General features: G+C 40.0%; 1 protein-coding gene across 3 annotated transcripts in view; it reads right to left on the bottom strand.

Moving 5' to 3' along the window:
• Nucleotides 1–21054, bottom strand: part of LOC138963014 (uncharacterized) — a 42508-nt gene extending 21454 nt beyond the window's left edge. Inside the window, exons 1-4 of one of the 3 annotated variants that reach the window (XM_070335005.1) lie at nt 20742–21054; nt 19873–20014; nt 18154–18202; nt 16369–16506 (exon numbers count right to left, since the gene is read on the bottom strand). In XM_070335005.1, coding sequence (XP_070191106.1) covers nt 16369–16506; nt 18154–18202; nt 19873–19987 — 302 coding nt within the window. In that variant the 5' untranslated portion in view covers nt 19988–20014; nt 20742–21054. Of the gene's footprint in view, nt 1–16368; nt 16507–18153; nt 18203–19872; nt 20015–20498; nt 20616–20741 lie in introns of those variants that run through there. The other 2 variants (XM_070334997.1, XM_070334990.1) reach the window with 2 other exon arrangements.
• Between the last annotated feature and the right edge of the window lie 1807 nt (nt 21055–22861).

The following is a 22861-nucleotide window of genomic DNA, read 5'->3' as shown; positions in this document are numbered from 1 at the left end:
ACTGAATTTTAAGACATACTTTTCCAGACAAAAAAACCTTATTTTTGGCAGTTAAAAACCGTTAAATCTCAATTCTTCATCGATATTTATGAAATTTTGTGGGTAGGTTCGTTGTCCCCAACTGATTTTCACTCCATACTTTTCCAGAAGAAAAACATAATTTTGGCAGTTAAAAACCGTTACATTTAAATTTTCACCTATCTTTATGAAATTTAGTGGGTGGGTCCGTTGTCCCAAACTGAATTTCAAGACAAACTATTCCAGTCAAAAAAACTTATTTTTGGCAGTTAAAAACCGTTAAGTCTCAATTCTACACCGATATTTATGACATTTTGTGGGTAGGTTTGTTGTCAGATTTGACATGATGGCAAAATTGAAAGTGTGAGATATCCTGATGTTTCACAATTTATGCTGCATAATTCAGCCCCATAGGCGCTTGAATTTTAGGTGGAGTTGGGTTTTTTTTCAGCCCAAACCAGTAACCCCCACATGGTTTTCATGTCCCTTTCTGAGAGACTTCAAGAAGTTTCAATTTGACGTCATGATTAGCCTGCCGCATTAGCAAGTATGAAAACACGTCATCGATGACACATTTTAAGAGAGAGAGAGAGAGAGAGAGAGAGAGAGAGAGAGAGAGAGAGAGAGAGAGAGAGAGAGAGAGAGAGAGAGAGAGAGAGAGAGAATCATGTACACACAGATGGACGACTTCGCTTGGGGTATGTACTGCCCGGCAGTACACATCTACTTAATCCAAGCGGAGCGCGGGCGAAGCCCGCGCGTAGCGAGGTAGTTTTTTTTTTTCATCTCCCAGCACTGAAATTTTTTTTGCCAAGTGGTGTCTGTCTGTGAACATTGTTCTAGAATTCATCTTTTAGCACAATATTAGCGACACTGTTTGGACAATTCTATTAAAATTAGGCGTACAAACTGATTTTGTTTCGGGGAATCCTCTCAGAGGATCAGAATTTTCATATAATATCATCGGAAGCTGTTACAACGGGAAAATGTGAAACTTTTGTCACTTTTTAACATGGAATTTCATCTTTGAGCGTTTCAAGCGGACTTTAATAAAATAGTTATTTGCGAATTAAGCAGCGGAAGACACTCACCGGTTCAACATGTGTATGGTCATTAAACCTCAAAACATTTCAGTAAGTGGTTTAGACAAACACCTCGGACATGTGAGGGTGACTGGTTTGTAGCTGAAGAGTTTTTTTCTAAAGTGTGTTCTAAATACAAATGACGTACTGGTAATGATGTAATGAGTTGTTCTAATCTTGTTCTTGGAACTCTTGCTGTTCCAAGCTTGTTCTTAGCAAGTCTTGGTGACGAGAACAAAGACTATCAATGAAATCTTTAGAAATAACCTCTGACAACGACGACGATGACGACGACGACGACGATAACAACAACAACAACAAATGACATCGACGACGACGACGACAACAACAACAACAACAACAACAACAACAACAACAACAACAACAACACGAGAACAACAACAATCACGACAACGAACATGACAACAACAACACCAACAACTACGACGACAACTACAACGACTGGGTTATGATGACATCACCAATGATTTAAAGGCCGTTAAAAAATCGTTAAATCCTATTTCTTCACTGATTCTTATGAAATTTTAAAGGTAGGTTTGTTGTCCCCAACTTATTTTCACTCCATACTTTTCCAGAAGAAAAACATAATTTTGGCAGTTAAAAACCGTTAAATTTCAATTCTTCACCGATATTTATGAAATTTTGTGGGTAGGTTCGTTGTCCCCAACTGATTTTCACTCTATACTTTTCCAGAAGAAAGACATAATTTTGGCAGTTAAAAAACGTTAAATTTCAATTCTTCACCTATCTTTATGAAATTTAGTGGGTGGGTCCGTTGTCCCAAACTGAATTTTAAGACATACTTTTCCAGACAAAAAACCTTATTTTTGGCAGTTAAAAACCGTTAAATCTCAATTCTTCATCGATATTTATGAAATTTTGTGGGTAGGTTCGTTGTCCCCAACTGATTTTCACTCCATACTTTTCCAGAAGAAAAACATAATTTTGGCAGTTAAAAACCGTTACATTTAAATTTTCACCTATCTTTATGAAATTTAGTGGGTGGGTCCGTTGTCCCAAACTGAATTTCAAGACAAACTATTCCAGTCAAAAAAACTTATTTTTGGCAGTTAAAAACCGTTAAGTCTCAATTCTACACCGATATTTATGACATTTTGTGGGTAGGTTTGTTGTCAGATTTGACATGATGGCAAAATTGAAAGTGTGAGATATCCTGATGTTTCACAATTTATGCTGCATAATTCAGCCCCATAGGCGCTTGAATTTTAGGTGGAGTTGGGTTTTTTTTCAGCCCAAACCAGTAACCCCCACATGGTTTTCATGTCCCTTTCTGAGAGACTTCAAGAAGTTTCAATTTGACGTCATGATTAGCCTGCCGCATTAGCAAGTATGAAAACACGTCATCGATGACACATTTTAAGAGAGAGAGAGAGAGAGAGAGAGAGAGAGAGAGAGAGAGAGAGAGAGAGAGAGAGAGAGAGAGAGAGAGAGAGAGAATCATGTACACACAGATGGACGACTTCGCTTGGGGTATGTACTGCCCGGCAGTACACATCTACTTAATCCAAGCGGAGCGCGGGCGAAGCCCGCGCGTAGCGAGGTAGTTTTTTTTTTCATCTCCCAGCACTGAAAATTTTTTTGTTAAGTGGTGTCTGTCTGTGAACATTGTTCTAGAATTCATCTTTTAGCACAATATTAGCGACACTGTTTGGACAATTCTATTAAAATTAGGCGTACAAACTGATTTTGTTTCGGGGAATCCTCTCAGAGGATCAGAATTTTCATATAATATCATCGGAAGCTGTTACAACGGGAAAATGTGAAACTTTTGTCACTTTTTAACATGGAATTTCATCTTTGAGCGTTTCAAGCGGACTTTAATAAAATAGTTATTTGCGAATTAAGCAGCGGAAGACACTCACCGGTTCAACATGTGTATGGTCATTAAACCTGAAAACATTTCAGTAAGTGGTTTAGACAAACACCTCCGACATGTGAGGGTGACTGGTTTGTAGCTGAAGAGTTTTTTTCTAAAGTGTGTTCTAAATACAAATGACGTACTGGTAATGATGTAATGAGTTGTTCTAATCTTGTTCTTGGAACTCTTGCTGTTCCAAGCTTGTTCTTAGCAAGTCTTGGTGACGAGAACAAAGACTATCAATGAAATCTTTAGAAATAACCTCTGACAACGACGACGATGACGACGACGACGACGATAACAACAACAACAACAAATGACATCGACGACGACGACGACAACAACAACAACAACAACAACAACAACAACAACAACACGAGAACAACAATCACGACAACGAACATGACAACAACAACACCAACAACTACGACGACAACTACAACGACTGGGTTATGATGACATCACCAATGATTTAAAGGCCGTTAAAAAATCGTTAAATCCTATTTCTTCACTGATTCTTATGAAATTTTAAAGGTAGGTTTGTTGTCCCCAACTTATTTTCACTCCATACTTTTCCAGAAGAAAAACATAATTTTGGCAGTTAAAAACCGTTAAATTTCAATTCTTCACCGATATTTATGAAATTTTGTGGGTAGGTTCGTTGTCCCCAACTGATTTTCACTCTATACTTTTCCAGAAGAAAGACATAATTTTGGCAGTTAAAAAACGTTAAATTTCAATTCTTCACCTATCTTTATGAAATTTAGTGGGTGGGTCCGTTGTCCCAAACTGAATTTTAAGACATACTTTTCCAGACAAAAAACCTTATTTTTGGCAGTTAAAAACCGTTAAATCTCAATTCTTCATCGATATTTATGAAATTTTGTGGGTAGGTTCGTTGTCCCCAACTGATTTTCACTCCATACTTTTCCAGAAGAAAAACATAATTTTGGCAGTTAAAAACCGTTACATTTAAATTTTCACCTATCTTTATGAAATTTAGTGGGTGGGTCCGTTGTCCCAAACTGAATTTCAAGACAAACTATTCCAGTCAAAAAAACTTATTTTTGGCAGTTAAAAACCGTTAAGTCTCAATTCTACACCGATATTTATGACATTTTGTGGGTAGGTTTGTTGTCAGATTTGACATGATGGCAAAATTGAAAGTGTGAGATATCCTGATGTTTCACAATTTATGCTGCATAATTCAGCCCCATAGGCGCTTGAATTTTAGGTGGAGTTGGGTTTTTTTTCAGCCCAAACCAGTAACCCCCACATGGTTTTCATGTCCCTTTCTGAGAGACTTCAAGAAGTTTCAATTTGACGTCATGATTAGCCTGCCGCATTAGCAAGTATGAAAACACGTCATCGATGACACATTTTAAGAGAGAGAGAGAGAGAGAGAGAGAGAGAGAGAGAGAGAGAGAGAGAGAGAGAGAGAGAGAGAGAGAGAGAATCATGTACACACAGATGGACGACTTCGCTTGGGGTATGTACTGCCCGGCAGTACACATCTACTTAATCCAAGCGGAGCGCGGGCGAAGCCCGCGCGTAGCGAGGTAGTTTTTTTTTTTCATCTCCCAGCACTGAAAATTTTTTTGCCAAGTGGTGTCTGTCTGTGAACATTGTTCTAGAATTCATCTTTTAGCACAATATTAGCGACACTGTTTGGACAATTCTATTAAAATTAGGCGTACAAACTGATTTTGTTTCGGGGAATCCTCTCAGAGGATCAGAATTTTCATATAATATCATCGGAAGCTGTTACAACGGGAAAATGTGAAACTTTTGTCACTTTTTAACATGGAATTTCATCTTTGAGCGTTTCAAGCGGACTTTAATAAAATAGTTATTTGCGAATTAAGCAGCGGAAGACACTCACCGGTTCAACATGTGTATGGTCATTAAACCTCAAAACATTTCAGTAAGTGGTTTAGACAAACACCTCCGACATGTGAGGGTGACTGGTTTGTAGCTGAAGAGTTTTTTTCTAAAGTGTGTTCTAAATACAAATGACGTACTGGTAATGATGTAATGAGTTGTTCTAATCTTGTTCTTGGAACTCTTGCTGTTCCAAGCTTGTTCTTAGCAAGTCTTGGTGACGAGAACAAAGACTATCAATGAAATCTTTAGAAATAACCTCTGACAACGACGACGATGACGACGACGACGACGATAACAACAACAACAACAAATGACATCGACGACGACGACAACAACAACAACAACAACAACAACAAAAACAACAATCACGACAACGAACATGACAACAACAACACCAACAACTACGACGACAACTACAACGACTGGGTTATGATGACATCACCAATGATTTAAAGGCCGTTAAAAAATCGTTAAATCCTATTTCTTCACTGATTCTTATGAAATTTTAAAGGTAGGTTTGTTGTCCCCAACTTATTTTCACTCCATACTTTTCCAGAAGAAAAACATAATTTTGGCAGTTAAAAACCGTTAAATTTCAATTCTTCACCGATATTTATGAAATTTTGTGGGTAGGTTCGTTGTCCCCAACTGATTTTCACTCTATACTTTTCCAGAAGAAAGACATAATTTTGGCAGTTAAAAAACGTTAAATTTCAATTCTTCACCTATCTTTATGAAATTTAGTGGGTGGGTCCGTTGTCCCAAACTGAATTTTAAGACATACTTTTCCAGACAAAAAACCTTATTTTTGGCAGTTAAAACCCGTTAAATCTCAATTCTTCATCGATATTTATGAAATTTTGTTGGTAGGTTCGTTGTCCCCAACTGATTTTTACTCCATACTTTTCCAGAAGAAAAACATAATTTTGGCAGTTAAAAACCGTTACATTTAAATTTTCACCTATCTTTATGAAATTTAGTGGGTGGGTCCGTTGTCCCAAACTGAATTTCAAGACAAACTATTCCAGTCAAAAAAACTTATTTTTGGCAGTTAAAAACCGTTAAGTCTCAATTCTACACCGATATTTATGACATTTTGTGGGTAGGTTTGTTGTCAGATTTGACATGATGGCAGAATTGAAAGTGTGAGATATCCTGATGTTTCACAATTTATGCTGCATAATTCAGCCCCATAGGCGCTTGAATTTTAGGTGGAGTTGGGTTTTTTTTCAGCCCAAACCAGTAACCCCCACATGGTTTTCATGTCCCTTTCTGAGAGACTTCAAGAAGTTTCAATTTGACGTCATGATTAGCCTGCCGCATTAGCAAGTATGAAAACACGTCATCGATGACACATTTTAAGACACAGAGAGAGAGAGAGAGAGAGAGAGAGAGAGAGAGAGAGAGAGAGAGAGAGAGAGAGAGAGAGAGAGAGAGAGAGAATCATGTACACACAGATGGACGACTTCGCTTGGGGTATGTACTGCCCGGCAGTACACATCTACTTAATCCAAGCGGAGCGCGGGCGAAGCCCGCGCGTAGCGAGGTAGTTTTTTTTTTTCATCTCCCAGCACTGAAAATTTTTTGGCCAAGTGGTGTCTGTCTGGACATTGTTCTAGAATTCATCTTTTAGCACAATATTAGCGACACTGTTTGGACAATTCTATTAAAATTAGGCGTACAAACTGATTTTGTTTCGGGGAATCCTCTCAGAGGATCAGAATTTTCATATAATATCATCGGAAGCTGTTACAACGGGAAAATGTGAAACTTTTGTCACTTTTTAACATGGAATTTCATCTTTGAGCGTTTCAAGCGGACTTTAATAAAATAGTTATTTGCGAATTAAGCAGCGGAAGACACTCACCGGTTCAACATGTGTATGGTCATTAAACCTCAAAACATTTCAGTAAGTGGTTTAGACAAACACCTCCGCCATGTGAGGGTGACTGGTTTGTAGCTGAAGAGTTTTTTTCTAAAGTGTGTTCTAAATACAAATGACGTACTGGTAATGATGTAATGAGTTGTTCTAATCTTGTTCTTGGAACTCTTGCTGTTCCAAGCTTGTTCTTAGCAAGTCTTGGTGACGAGAACAAAGACTATCAATGAAATCTTTAGAAATAACCTCTGACAACGACGACGATGACGACGACGACGACGATAACAACAACAACAACAAATGACATCGACGACGACAACAACAACAACAACAACAACAACAACAACAACAACACGAGAACAACAACAATCACGACAACGAACATGACAACAACAACACCAACAACTACGACGACAACTACAACGACTGGGTTATGATGACATCACCAATGATTTAAAGGCCGTTAAAAAATCGTTAAATCCTATTTCTTCACTGATTCTTATGAAATTTTAAAGGTAGGTTTGTTGTCCCCAACTTATTTTCACTCCATACTTTTCCAGAAGAAAAACATAATTTTGGCAGTTAAAAACAGTTAAAATTCAATTCTTCACCGATATTTATGAAATTTTGTGGGTAGGTTCGTTGTCCCCAACTGATTTTCACTCTATACTTTTCCAGAAGAAAGACATAATTTTGGCAGTTAAAAAACGGTAAATTTCAATTCTTCACCTATCTTTATGAAATTTAGTGGGTGGGTCCGTTGTCCCAAACTGAATTTTAAGACATACTTTTCCAGACAAAAAACCTTATTTTTGGCAGTTAAAAACCGCTAAATCTCAATTCTTCATCGATATTTATGAAATTTTGTGGGTAGGTTCGTTGTCCCCAACTGATTTTCACTCCATACTTTTCCAGAAGAAAAACATAATTTTGGCAGTTGAAAACCGTTACATTTAAATTTTCACCTATCTTTTTGAAATTTAGTGGGTGGCTCCGTTGTCCCAAACTGAATTTCAAGACAAACTATTCCAGTCAAAAAAACTTATTTTTGGCAGTTAAAAACCGTTAAGTCTCAATTCTACACCGATATTTATGACATTTTGTGGGTAGGTTTGTTGTCAGATTTGACATGATGGCAGAATTGAAAGTGTGAGATATCCTGATGTTTCACAATTTATGCTGCATAATTCAGCCCCATAGGCGCTTGAATTTTAGGTGGAGTTGGGTTTTTTTTCAGCCCAAACCAGTAACCCCCACATGGTTTTCATGTCCCTTTCTGAGAGACTTCAAGAAGTTTCAATTTGACGTCATGATTAGCCTGCCGCATTAGCAAGTATGAAAACACGTCATCGATGACACATTTTAAGACAGAGAGAGAGAGAGAGAGAGAGAGAGAGAGAGAGAGAGAGAGAGAGAATCATGTACACACAGATGGACGACTTCGCTTGGGGTATGTACTGCCCGGCAGTACACATCTACTTAATCCAAGCGGAGCGCGGGCGAAGCCCGCGCGTAGCGAGGTAGTTTTTTTTTTCATCTCCCAGCACTGAAAATTTTTTTGCCAAGTGGTGTCTGTCTGTGAACATTGTTCTAGAATTCATCTTTTAGCACAATATTAGCGACACTGTTTGGACAATTCTATTAAAATTAGGCGTACAAACTGATTTTGTTTCGGGGAATCCTCTCAGAGGATCAGAATTTTCATATAATATCATCGGAAGCTGTTACAACGGGAAAATGTGAAACTTTTGTCACTTTTTAACATGGAATTTCATCTTTGAGCGTTTCAAGCGGACTTTAATAAAATAGTTATTTGCGAATTAAGCAGCGGAAGACACTCACCGGTTCAACATGTGTATGGTCATTAAACCTCAAAACATTTCAGTAAGTGGTTTAGACAAACACCTCCGACATGTGAGGGTGACTGGTTTGTAGCTGAAGAGTTTTTTCTAAAGTGTGTTCTAAATACAAATGACGTACTGGTAATGATGTAATGAGTTGTTCTAATCTTGTTCTTGGAACTCTTGCTGTTCCAAGCTTGTTCTTAGCAAGTCTTGGTGACGAGAACAAAGACTATCAATGAAATCTTTAGAAATAACCTCTGACAACGACGACGATGACGACGACGACGACGATAACAACAACAACAACAAATGACATCGACGACGACGACGACAACAACAACAACAACAACAACAAAAACAACAACACGAGAACAACAACAATCACGACAACGAACATGACAACAACAACACCAACAACTACGACGACAACTACAACGACTGGGTTATGATGACATCACCAATGATTTAAAGGCCGTTAAAAAATCGTTAAATCCTATTTCTTCACTGATTCTTATGAAATTTTAAAGGTAGGTTTGTTGTCCCCAACTTATTTTCACTCCATACTTTTCCAGAAGAAAAACATAATTTTGGCAGTTAAAAACCGTTAAATTTCAATTCTTCACCGATATTTATGAAATTTTGTGGGTAGGTTCGTTGTCCCCAACTGATTTTCACTCTATACTTTTCCAGAAGAAAGACATAATTTTGGCAGTTAAAAAACGTTAAATTTCAATTCTTCACCTATCTTTATGAAATTTAGTGGGTGGGTCCGTTGTCCCAAACTGAATTTTAAGACATACTTTTCCAGACAAAAAACCTTATTTTTGGCAGTTAAAAACCGTTAAATCTCAATTCTTCATCGATATTTATGAAATTTTGTGGGTAGGTTCGTTGTCCCCAACTGATTTTCACTCCATACTTTTCCAGAAGAAAAACATAATTTTGGCAGTTAAAATCCGTTACATTTAAATTTTCACCTATCTTTATGAAATTTAGTGGGTGGGTCCGTTGTCCCAAACTGAATTTCAAGACAAACTATTCCGTTCTCCTTAAATGTTAGAGGACTCCGGAATACATTAAAACGCAAAAAGATATTCAGAATGTTAAAGGAAAAGAAATATGACATTGTATGTGTGCAAGAGTCGTACATAATGCCCGAAGATGCAGAGCAGTGGAAGAAAGAATGGGGTGAGGTTGTGTACTGTGCTGGTACTCGTCATAGTAGAGGCCAGGTAATACTGGTGAGAAAAAACTTTCCCCATGCATGGTCCACAGAAATAATTTCTGATAGAATTCTGATGGTAAAAGTTAACATTGGCACTAAAGAAATGGCTATCTTCAATGTGTACGCCCCGTGTAACTTAGCTGACACTAAACATTTTCTGACTTCTCTTTCAGATACAATTAGTGATTGTGGTTGTGATCTTAAAGTAGTCTGCGGTGACTTTAACGCAGTGATGGACAATAAATTAGACATCATCGCAGGCGAAAATCACTCGCCAGCACTCGTTAAACTTTTCAACGACTTTGTTACTGAGTGCGATCTATGTGACGCGTGGCGGGTGCTAAACCCTCTATGCAAGGAATTCTCCTGGTCAAGAATCAGCAACGGCAAACTAACTGCAAGAAGACTCGACTACGTGTTTTTGAACGATGCTGCAATGGACAGTGTGTTGGAAACGGAGATTTACTCTGTTCCCTCCTCTGATCACAGGGGGGTGCTTGTGTCTTTAAAATGTTCCGAAGTGACCAGAGGTCCCGGCTTCTGGAAGTTCAACAACGCCTTGTTAAAGGACAGTGTATTTGTAGAAAGAATGAATAACCTTATTGACTCTTCCCTTCGCACAGACACACCAGAGAGTGCTGAGAACCGGTGGGAATTACTTAAGTTAGAGATAAGGGACGAAACTATTCAGTACAGCAAAAACCTGGCAGTTTTAAAGAAAAACAAGTATTTGCACTTACAAGATAAACTGGCACAGTGTGAATCATCACTTGCCAAACAACCGCTTGATGAAAATCTGCTTCGTAATCGCGAGGCACTGAAGTTTCAACTGGAAGTCTTTGAGCATGAACGCTTAAAAAGTGCCCAAACACGATCTAGAATGAAATGGATTGATGAAGGGGAAAAAAATACAAAGTACTTTTTAAACCTTGAAAAATCTCGAGCCAGTGCAAAATTGTTTCCCAGCATCAAGCTTGATAATGGCGATGTATTAGTCGATCAGTTTGACATACTGCAGGCTCAAAAACACTACTTTGAAAACAAATATGCGTACAGTGACAATAGCATCAACATTGATAACGATACAGATTCTTTTTTGCAAGATTGTGAAGCCCCTCGTCTGACAGAGGAGGAGAAGAAAGTTTGTGAAGGTGAAATAAGTGTTGAAGAGGCCTCTAGGGCGCTAAGTAAGTTAAATAACGGCTCATCTCCTGGCACTGACGGTCTTACAACTGAATTTCTGAAATTTTTCTGGGTCAAGCTAAAGGGCCTTGTTGTTCACTCCTATAATGCGTCGTTTCAAAACGGTCACTTGTCGCACTCACAAACGGCGGCTGTGTTAACCCTTATTCATAAAGGGAAAAACCTCCCGAAAGACAAACTCTCAAACTGGAGGCCAATTTCACTGACAAATGCAGATTACAAAGTGTTAGCAAAATGTTTAGCGAATCGACTATGTACCGTTATAGATAGCGTTGTACACGAGGACCAGTCGGGTTATATAAAAGGTCGGAACGTTAGTACTCATATAAGAACAATTGATGATGTAATTGAATATTTCAGACTTAAAGAAAAACCTGGTGTACTATTAGCACTCGATTTTCAGGCTGCTTTTGACTCTATTTCCAAAAAATACATGCTTAGTGCCTTTAGAAGGCTAGGCTTCGGTCTAGACTTTGTTCAGTGGGTCCAAGTTCTTTTTGCTAATACAAGAAGTTGTATTGGCTATAACGGGTGGCTTTCCGAAGACTTTGAAGTGAATTCCGGGATTCGTCAGGGGTGTCCTTTCTCACCTCTGGCCTTCGTGATCGGTGTAGAACTTCTAGCGATTCGTTTTAGACAGAGTGTAGAGCTAAAAGGGCTAAACGTAGCAGACAACATATTAAAAGTATTGTTATATGCTGATGACATCACCATGTTTCTAAGAGACGAAGAAGACATTAACTGTGTTTTAGAAATACTGGAGCAATTTACTTTAATATCATGTCTTAAGTTAAACATGCACAAGTCCGAAATGATGTTGATTGGTTCCAAAAGAAATGAAAACATGGATGATTTTGGCTTTAAACGTGTAAACCAGATAAAAATCTTAGGAATTTACTTCTCAAACGCTAAAAGCGCACCCGAAATTGAGATGAACTGGCAAGAAAAAATCGCTAAAGTTAAAAGAATAATTCTAAACTGGGAAAAACGAAATCTGGGTATTCTCGGAAAAATCTGCGTAATTAAGAGTTTTTTGTTATCACAGTTTGTGTATGTGTTACAGTCCATCTGCTTGCCAGATAAGGTGCTGAAAGAAATCAACACTCTACTGTATAGGTTTCTGTGGAGGAAACGGGACTGTAATAAGAAAGCATTTGAAAAGGTGAAAAGGGTAGTAGTCAACAGTAACACAGACCAGGGCGGGGTAAATATGATAGATATCAAGGTGATGCAAGACTCATTCCTGTGTCAATGGTTTATTAAACTGTCGAGTAAGGATGTGAATGGCACGTGGACATGGATACCAAGAGGAACTTTTCAATCTTTTGGAAGGAACTTAGCTTGTTTTAGTACTACTATAGGAACAAAAAAATTCAAAGGCTTTCATCAGATTAAGTCTGTTTTTTGGCAACGTGTTGCCTCGACATGGCTAGATTATAGTAAAACTCCATGGCATGGATCGTTAAAAATAACGTGTCTTTGGAATAATAGTGGTATAGTCTACCAGAATCAGGCTATTTATTATCAGAAATGGGCTCAGAAAGGGTTTACATATGTGAATGATGTGTTGCACAACAATGCTATTATGCCATTTGAAATGGTAAATGAAATCTTAGGGCCCTCGCCAAATCTCTATCTGGAATACTTGGTCGTTAGAGCCGCTGTCTCCAGATACTTGAGAAACAACCCAGAGTTTGTGACATCTGATATTAACGAACAACACTATTTAACCTTTAACGGTACGAACCATATGACTGCAAACCTGATTAGGCAATTTATTGTAAAGACGAAGTATTCCACTCCCTGTTCTGTTTTATTTTGGAAAAATACATTTAATTTTGACGTCAATGAAACATGCTGGTCTATAGCAAAAAACGCAACAAAAGAATCAAGACTACGAGAATTGCACTGGAAAATTGTTCACAACATCTATCCCACAAACATTCTTCTACAAAAAATGGGACTGTCTGACAGTGAATATTGTCCATACTGCACACACGAAAGAGACTACATCGAACATTTTTTCTATGATTGTAGTAAAGTTAAGCCTTTATGGAAACACGTCGAAAACACTATACTAGATAAAACTGGTGTACGTGTTAAACTTAACGCAAAATCTGTACTACTTGGGGTTGTTTGTGTTGAAAATGCAGGCAACGTATGTCTAGATATCATTAACCATTTAGTTCTTATTGCTAAAATGTGCATTAGCAAATTTAGATACGGTACTCCCGTAAATTTAACACTCATGTTTGAAAATGAAATGAAACTTCGTGTTTCATAATAATAATAAAAAAATAAATAAATAAATAAATAAAAAAGGAAAAAAAAAAAAAATTAAAATAAAAAAAAATCTGTGGTGGTTTACATGCTTATTTACACAGGTTGGAAGATTTTTTTTTACTTCTGTAGACTTTGTATCTTCTTGTTGTGGCGATAAACCTCCATCTCCACAAAAAAAAAAAAGAAAAAAAAAAAAAAAAAAAAAAAAAAAAGACAAACTATTCCAGTCAAAAAAACTTATTTTTGGCAGTTAAAAACCGTTAAGTCTCAATTCTACACCGATATTTATGACATTTTGTGGGTAGGTTTGTTGTCAGATTTGACATGATGGCAGAATTGAAAGTGTGAGATATCCTGATGTTTCACAATTTATGCTGCATAATTCAGCCCCATAGGCGCTTGAATTTTAGGTGGAGTTGGGTTTTTTTTCAGCCCAAACCAGTAACCCCCACATGGTTTTCATGTCCCTTTCTGAGAGACTTCAAGAAGTTTCAATTTGACGTCATGATTAGCCTGCCGCATTAGCAAGTATGAAAACACGTCATCGATGACACATTTTAAGAGAGAGAGAGAGAGAGAGAGAGAGAGAGAGAGAATCATGTACACACAGATGGACGACTTCGCTTGGGGTATGTACTGCCCGGCAGTACACATCTACTTTATTATTATTATGACACCGGACCAACCAGTCCTAGCATGCACTAACCCCATAATGCCAGACGCCAGGCGGAGCAGCCACTAGATTGCCAATTTTAAAGTCTTAGGTATGACCCGGCCTGGGTTCTAACCCACGACCTCCCGATCACGTGTATTCCCGTGTATGTGCGTATAAGTGTGTGTTTTGTGTGTATGAGATTTGTGTGAGTCAATGTGTGTGTGTGTGTGTGTGTGTGTGTGTGTGTGTGTGTGTGTGTGTGTGTGTGTGTGTGTGAGAGTGTCTGTTTGTATAGGAGAGAAAGAGAGAGAGAAAGAGAGAGAGAGAGTGGGTGGGTGGGAGTGTGTTTGTGCGTGTGCGTAAGTGTATTTGTGTGTGTGTGTGTTTGTAAACGTGTGTATGTCCGTCTGTCTGTGCGTATGGGGGGGTGTTTTGTGTGTATGAAGTGTGTGTGAGAGAGTGAGTGAGTGCGTGTGAGTGAGTGTGTATTGTGTACGTGTGTAACTTGAGGTATGTGTGTGGAAGTATGAGGTTTGGAAGTTCACCAAAAATTGGGACCATACTAACAAAAATACGGTGGGTAAAATTGGCGCCCCCATTTTTTCAGCAAACTCCACCCAAGGCCGCTTTCGACGGGTAGAAATTCTGTACTTTCCAAGTCTATTTGTGTGTGGTTGTTCAAGACTATGGATAAAGCTCGCGTGAGAAGATTACGTCACGGTCAAAAGTCTTTGACGTCAATTAATGCATCATGACGTCATGCCTCCCTGTTGTCTTTTTCTCTCGCGCGGTGTGTGTGTTTGTGTTCATTGTGTGCACATGTGTTAGTGTTACTGTGTGTGTGGCGGTGTGTGTGTGTGCGCACGCGTGCATGAGTCTGTACTCGTGTGTGTGTGTGGTGTGTGTGTGCATTTGTGTGTGTGTGTGTGTGTGCGCACGCGTGCATGAGTCTGTACTCGTGTGTGTGTGTGTGTATTTGTGTGTGTGTGTGCGCACGCGTGCATGACTAGTGTACTCGTGTGTGTGCGCACGCGTGTATGAGTCTGTACTCGTGTGTGTGGGGGGGGTGTGTGTGTGTGTGCGCACGCGTGCATGAGTCTGTACTCGTGTGTGTGGTGTGTGTGTGTGTGTGTGTGTGTGCATAAGTGTATGTGTGTGCGTGTATGTGTGTTTGTTTGTAAAGGTGTGTATATCCGTCTGTCCATATGTGCGTATGGGTGTGTGTTTTGTGTGTATGAAGTTTTTGTGAGAGTGAGTGAGTGCGTGTGAGTGAGTGTGTGTATGTGTGCGTGTGTGACTTGGGTGTGTGTGTGTAAGAAAGACTGAGAGAGAGGGAGAAAGAGTGTGTGTGTGTGTGTGCATGAGTTTGTGTATGTTTGTGTGTGTATGAGTGTGTATATGTGTTTGTTTGTAAAGGTGTGTGTGTCCGTCTGTCTATGTGCGTATTTGTTTGTTTGCTTAACGCCCAGCCGACCACGAAGGGCCATAATTATCAGGGCGGTGCTGCTTTGAGATATAAAGTGCGCCACACACAAGGCAGAAGTCGCAGCACAGGCTTCATGTCTCACCCAGTCACATTATTCTGACACCGGACCAACCAGTCCTAGCATGCACTAACCCCATAATGCCAGACGCCAGGCGGAGCAGCCACTAGATTGCCAATTTTAAAGTCTTAGGTATGATCCGGCCGGGGTTCTAACCCACGAACTCCCGATCACGGGGCGGACGCCTTACCACTAGCCCAACCGTGTATGAGTGTGTGTTGTGTGTGTATGAGATTTGTGTGAGTCAATGTGTGAGTGTGTGTGTGTGTGTGTCTGCGGGTGTGTGCGTGCGTATATGCGTGCCTATGTACATGTGTGGGTGTTGGTGTGTGTCTGTTTGTATAAGAGAGAGAGAGTGGGTGGGTGGGTGGGTGTGTGTTTGTACGTGTGCGTAAGTGTATGTGTGTTTGTTTATATGTGCGTATGGGGGGGTGTTTTGTGTGTATGAAGTGTGTGTGAGAGAGTGAGTATGTACGTGTGTAACTTGGGGTATGTGTGTGTGTGTGTGTGTGTGTGTATGTGTGTGTGTGTGTGTGTGTGTGTGTGTGAGAGAGAGTGAGAGAGAGAGATAGAGGTTTGTCTTTCGCTGGGGTATGCAGTGCCTTGGCGTTGCACATCTACTTAATTTTTTTTATTTTTTATTATTCTTTTTGCTTTGTGTGTTACCCGGCACGTTATCAATGACAAGTCGTGACAAAGATAACAAGGCTCTTATTCTCTTATGCGCAAGGAGATTAATTCCGCATAACTGTCACTTACTCTTGCTTCACACGTCGTGTGCATTTGTAGCACTTCCGTCCCTTTGTTTCTCAGAATAACAAAACAAAACAAAACCCCTATTGTATACTCACATCGGTACCCACATTAATCTGGCCCACCAGTAGGAACGAAGGACCACAGCCGCATTTGTTGCTGACCATTTACGTCGTAATCCAAAGACAAGCCAGTCGCGACGCTCATTGGCAGAACTGAAGTGTGTTAAGAGTATACTGCCGACAGAAATGCACAGGAAGACACACGCAAACATGCACACACACACACACACACACACATATACATACTCACACACACACACACACACACACACACACACACACACACACATATACATACTCACACACACACACACCCATACACACACAGACACACACACAAACACACACATAACACACATATACATACTCACACACACACAACACACACACACACACACACACACATATACATACTCACACACACACACACACACGCACACGCATACACACACACACACACACACATGAACATCAAGAGAAAAGCTTTGCTCAGCAACTGTGACTATATATCACAGAGACACTGATCATTTATATCCTGCACACATCCGGGAACAAAGTGGAAGAACTCTTTTCAGAAGGTGGGCCGTATTCTTACTAGCTTACCACAAATTTCACACATACATATTCTCGATCATAAAATGAAAGGCACAGCCCTTCCCACGCACTGTAGTAAACTGAAGTGTTCCACTTTTGAACACACTTTTTGTAACCAGTTGTGAACTTTGTAAGATACTATATAATTCTACTTGCAAAAGTAGCACGCATGGTTAACACTAACTAACGTTTACAGTGTGTGCTACTTTTGCAAGTAGAATGATATAGTTTCTCACACAATGTTCACAACTTGCTACAAACAGTGTGTTCAAAAGGGGCAACACTTCAGTGTATAGTACGAGTACATACGATTCGGGTGACCCAATCAGATCTGTCCAGCCTTTTACCTGATATAATGTCATCCTTCGGTTTGGACACATACATAGAGAATACAACATGGCTTGCTGTGTCGTACCAGATGTACACGAGTTGTTTTAAAAAAAATATATTGAACTGCTCACGAAAGCGAGTGTAAACCATGTACGAAACAGCAAGCCATGTAGTATTCTGTTTATCCTACATAATTTTACTCAAAACGTCCCGCAGTCGAGGCAGCCAAGTTGAAGACGCTTGTTGTGGAACCTCGATCTCTGCCAAAGCCTTGTGTAATATATTACGTCAAAGCACAGAAACATCACACTAGAAAGTGTAGCGTGACGTGTTAGTTGAAACAATTCATCGAGAGGAATTAGCAAGCGCAATTTTTTTCTATAGACTTTTTAGTGACGTCTGTCTCGGTGACTTTGGCATCATAAGCAGTGGACAAACAGGTCCCTGCCAGACTTGTTTGACCGTCATGACCTCATTTACATGATATACACACGTGTGGTTTGAACGATATTGTTATCTAATGAGTGGTCTCTCTCACGTATGGAGGATAACGTGTATCAAATATCAACCGCCCAGATGCATACTGTGAAGAGTGGACATTTTTGTATGAATAAATGTGCAGATTGACATCAGTGTTTTCCGTTAAATTTATTCATAAAAATTATCCAGGGTGTTCAATTGAACGGACGGTCTTTTTTTTCAAATGAAAACCTGGCCAGACCAAATACGGAAACAGGATTGCTTTACTCGAGAAGGAATGCTATCCTAAATTGATCCCGAAGTTGGCTTTGCTGAGATTTAGCTATGTCTTTTTTGTATGCAGCAAACTTCGTGAAGTTAGTAGACTTTAGGAAGTCGACTTCACCAAACTAATATTCAGCTTCACGTTCAACTCACTTTGAAAAGCGGTAGGTCCTTAACCTCGTCCTGTAGTTCTGGTCTGGAACTGGTACCCCAGGAACAGTTACGTGCAGATAGTCCGATACAGCCATGGTCACAGAGAAGCAACAGAATTGTTCTAAACTGAGCCCAAAAAAATTATTGCACCCATTTTCGTACCCTAACTTTAACATTCATTCCCGTGTCATTTCATTCAAACTGTATATGCCATTAAAGGCCTTTTACTTGGCTATCTGGCGCACTTTTCGGATCAAAGATTTCTGTTATAGGTATCACGTGACCGCCACCGAAGTAAGGGTACAGTTTATTTTGTGTTTTTTTTGCTCAGTTTATTATTTGGAGGACCAGTTGAGAAAAAAAAAGGTTAGAGAACTTTGTAGGTGTTTAACATGGAAAATGGAGAAGAAAATAAAGATTTGTTGTTAAACTTTTGCCCAGTTGTTGTCCTTTATCCGACCCACAACCCAGTTTATCAATAAGCGCTAAAAAAAAATTAACCCAAACTGATACTTACAACAAGTCGCGTAAGGCGAAAATACAACATTTAGTCAAGTAGCTGTCGAACTCACAGAATGAAACTGAACGCAATGCAATTTTTCAGCAAGACCGTATACTCGTAGCATCGTCAGTCCACCGCTCATGGCAAAGGCAGTGAAATTGACAAGAAGAGCGGGGTAGTAGTTGCGCTGAGAAGGATAGCACGCTTTTCTGTACCTCTCTTCGTTTTAACTTTCTGAGCGTGTTTTTAATCCAAACATATCATATCTATATGTTTTTGGAATCAGGAACCGACAAGGATTAAGGTGAAAGTGTGTTTAAATTGATTTGGAAAATTTAATTTTGATAATAATTTTTATATTTTTAATTTTTAGAGCTTGTTTTTAATCCAAATATAACATATTTATATGTTTTTGGAATCAGAGAATGATGGAGAATAAGTTGAACGTAAATTTGAATCGTTTTATATAAAAAAAACTTTTTTTTTACAATTTTCAGATTTTTAATGACCAAAGTTAATGTTTAAGCCACCAAGCTGAAATGCAATACCGAAGTCCGGCTTTTGTCGAAGATTGCTTGGCCAAACTTTCAACCAATTTGATTGAAAAATGAGGGTGTGACAGTGCCGCCTCACCTTTTACAAAAAGCCGGATATGACGTCATCAAAGGTATTTATCGAAAAAAAAGAAAAAAAACCTTCGGGGATATCATTCCCAGGAACTTTCATGTAAAAGTTCATAAAGATCGGTCCAGTAGCTTGGTCTGAATCGATCTACACGCACGCACGCACACACACGCACACACACACACACATACACCACGACCCTCGTTTCGATTCCCCCTCTATGTTAAAACATTTAGTCAAAACTTGACTAAATGTAAAAACGTACGCATCTGAAGATATCAGCTATAATAATCTTTCGTATTTTGGATATTTGGTATGTCTTTTATCTTATCTGCTTGGTCTTCAGTCTTTGTCGCCATATGTTTGCGGCTAAAACTAACTAACTAACTAACTAACTAACTAACTAAATAACCAACCAACCAACCAGCCAACCCTCTCAACCACTCACTGGCTCACTAACTAACTAACTAACTTACCAACTAACATAATGACTTACTGACAGACTATCACACAGAACAGAGCAAGGAAACAGACCCAAAAACAAGGGGGTTTTACCCCCCAAACATTTGGATAAGGAAACAGACTGTGCCTACCCAAGAGTGGTATAAATAGCCTGGTGGGGGCGTCCGAGCGTGGGCTGCGGTCAAGGCATGTTCCCCTGTGTGAACTTGCCACCAACACTGCCAGCACTGTCACCACTTCGAGCATGGCTTTTTCTGTCGCTGTTTTCTTAATCTACACAGTATCAAATAAATGACACTCTCAATCTCAAAACGTATATTACTCACTGGGGTTTCTAAGCCTTCACAGCATCAAATGACACACTCCGCCTAAAACCTTTCGCTCGCACTGCAGTTTCTAAGCCTTCACAGTATTAAATGACACACTCCGCCTAAAACGTTTCGCTCGCACTGCCGTTTCTAAGCCTTCACAGTATTAAATGACACACTCCGCCTAAAACCTTTCGCTCGCACTGCCGTTTCTAAGCCTTCACAGTATTAAATGACACACTCCGCCTAAACCTTTTGCTCGCACTGCAGTTTCTAAGCCTTCACAGTATTAAATGACACACTCCGCCTAAACCTTTTCGCTCGCACTGCAGTTTCTAAGCCTTCACAGTATTAAATGACACACTCCGCCTAAAACTTTTCGCTCGCACTGCCGTTTCTTTGCATCTACATGACACTCTCATTTCTAACAAAGTCTATCTCCCACTTACATTTCTTCACCTTCACAGTCTTAAATGACACCCCCCGTCTTAAAAGCTCAAACTCCACCGACTCAGGTTTTGCTCCAAAGTGTATGCGCCCCGTATCACCGTATTAATATATCCGCCCCGTATTAATATATCTGCGCAGAGTCAGCGGCGCTGCATGCATGCTGCGATAGGAATTTTGACGAGTACTTGGCCTGTTTTCTTTTCACGCAACGTGTAGCGGGCTGGGAAAAAAAAAAGAATTACCTCAATAATCTGCAGTGCGTCGTCTGTGCCGCTGACTCTGCGCTGATATAATTTGCCCCAAACACGAAATGAACTTTGATTGACTTATGCTGTCCAAATGTTGTTGAAATCTGTTGGTAGACTGTTGTTTGTAGTTTTGTTCGGGTGGCACTGAGAAGTCAATAACGTATGTGATGTTTTCTCGACAACCAGGGCGTTGTACAGTTGTACTTAGATTACATGTGTACGTATTACGCTCTTTTTTCTGAGAGTGAAAAGCAAATGAAGATGCAGAAAAAGAAGCAAAACTTCGCTAACGTCGATCACTCTTTCGCTGTTTCCCATAATTATGAACGTGTGGGTGCCGAATTTGATGACACGTGTGTGCGTAGCAGCTTGCAGTCAAACGCAATATCCAACCGAACAGAGGATTCAAAATATACGCTTGAGTTGGTTACCTGGGGTTGCCCGCTGGTTCAATGGGGCGCATTATTAACAGCTATTGTGTTTTCAGCGTAGCAATAGGGTCCTATATTTAGACGAGACAATTATTTAGTATAATGCCGACGAGTCGAAGACGAATCGCATTATACTTGTTCGAGTCTAAATATCGGACCCTATTGCTACGCTGAAAACACAATAGCGATTATATAGCTGTTCTGACCTTTATTTGTTGTTCCAAACTTACAAAATGACAGTTTTTGCGTCGATGCGTTGATCTCAGGTTTTGATAGCAGACGCCGTTTCTTTTGCGCATTAGTTTTGCGCAGGCGCCACACTGACTTTGGAAAAAAACTCGATTTGACAACACAGCTGTTAAACAGCTTTTTATTAGTTCATTCGTATACAACAAAAAGAAGTTTGAGTTTTTTTAATTTTGAACAAGACTACTTATGAAGAATACCAAAACACAACATCAACGGAAAACTAGAAACAACTGAAGAACAAGGATGCAACACGGGGAGGAAAAGAGAACAGCTAAATCCGTACAAAGCGAGCAGACGGCAGCGACGTTTCCAGCCATGCGTTGCTCAGAATCACAATAGCCCGCTCAGAGAAAAGTCGCTCTGGATTGGTCTATGCAACGGGCTCACAACGAGGCAAATCGCTTCACGATGGCGACGAAGAAAGCACGATTGCTGCGAGATATGAAAAAGGTTGTACTTCTTAAACTAGTAGACGATTCCGTCAGTGAAATCGTCAAAGAGAACGTAGTCATGATGGACAATTATTTTAGCTGGGGTAGTCCCTGAACCTTGAAAAGCGGTGGATTCCTCGGATTACGTAAAAAACCATGCCGAGAAGATCGCAAGACGCTACACGGCATCGCAGTGTAAACACCGCCGCCATCTTGGATTACGCGGCGCGCGGTGGCCGAGCATATACCAAAGCCGCTCGCCGAGTGCTTCGCGAGCGCTTTCCTGCACTGCCCTAAGAAACGGCTTTCTGTCATTCGCACTGCGGGCGACCCGTGGCGAACCGCTCTGGGCAACTCGTAACACAAACTCAATCACTCCGTCACACATACACACACACAGTAAGCATAGGTGACACGGTGCAAGAGTGGCAGACACTAGATCTAGATCTGTCTGTCTGTAGCCTACTTACGGGGACTGCGCTTTCGACAGCGCTTCCTTGCGCAGACACTGGGAACACGCTGTGCAGATCAACCTGTAGGACATTTTCTTTGGTACCTTGTTTATTTATTTTTCTGGAGCTACGAAACCGAACAATGAGAAATCGTCTTCCCCGAATCGGCGAACTGCAGCTCGGTGAGAACTGTATCTATACCACAATCCTTCACGCGATCTGACCTAACCTTGACCCCCGACCTGGCCTACATACCACACACGACACAAACCAGTCACCTGTTTTTACCTCCCAAAAAAACTCACCACGCATTTTCTTTGGATACACACTTTAACTACATACGTGCCGACGAAATGTTGATCATTGCTTCAATACTTTGAAGCTGTTGCTGGGATAATAACCAGGTAAAATTAGTATTTCGGTGTTCAGTCAAATGTTAAAGTTTCTATCACATACACGCACAGACAGACAAAAGTTAGCATCGCATAGGCTACACTTACGTGAGCCAATAATGAAGGGACGAATGTACTGTAAACATCTGTCAGAATGAA

The sequence above is a fragment of the Littorina saxatilis genome, linkage group LG1 (genome assembly GCF_037325665.1).
Source record: "Littorina saxatilis isolate snail1 linkage group LG1, US_GU_Lsax_2.0, whole genome shotgun sequence".
In the NCBI taxonomy this organism is placed as follows: Eukaryota; Metazoa; Mollusca; class Gastropoda; order Littorinimorpha; family Littorinidae; genus Littorina; species Littorina saxatilis.
The sequence above is the reverse complement of the archived record's forward strand: the minus strand, read 5'-3'. Positions and strand labels throughout refer to the sequence as shown.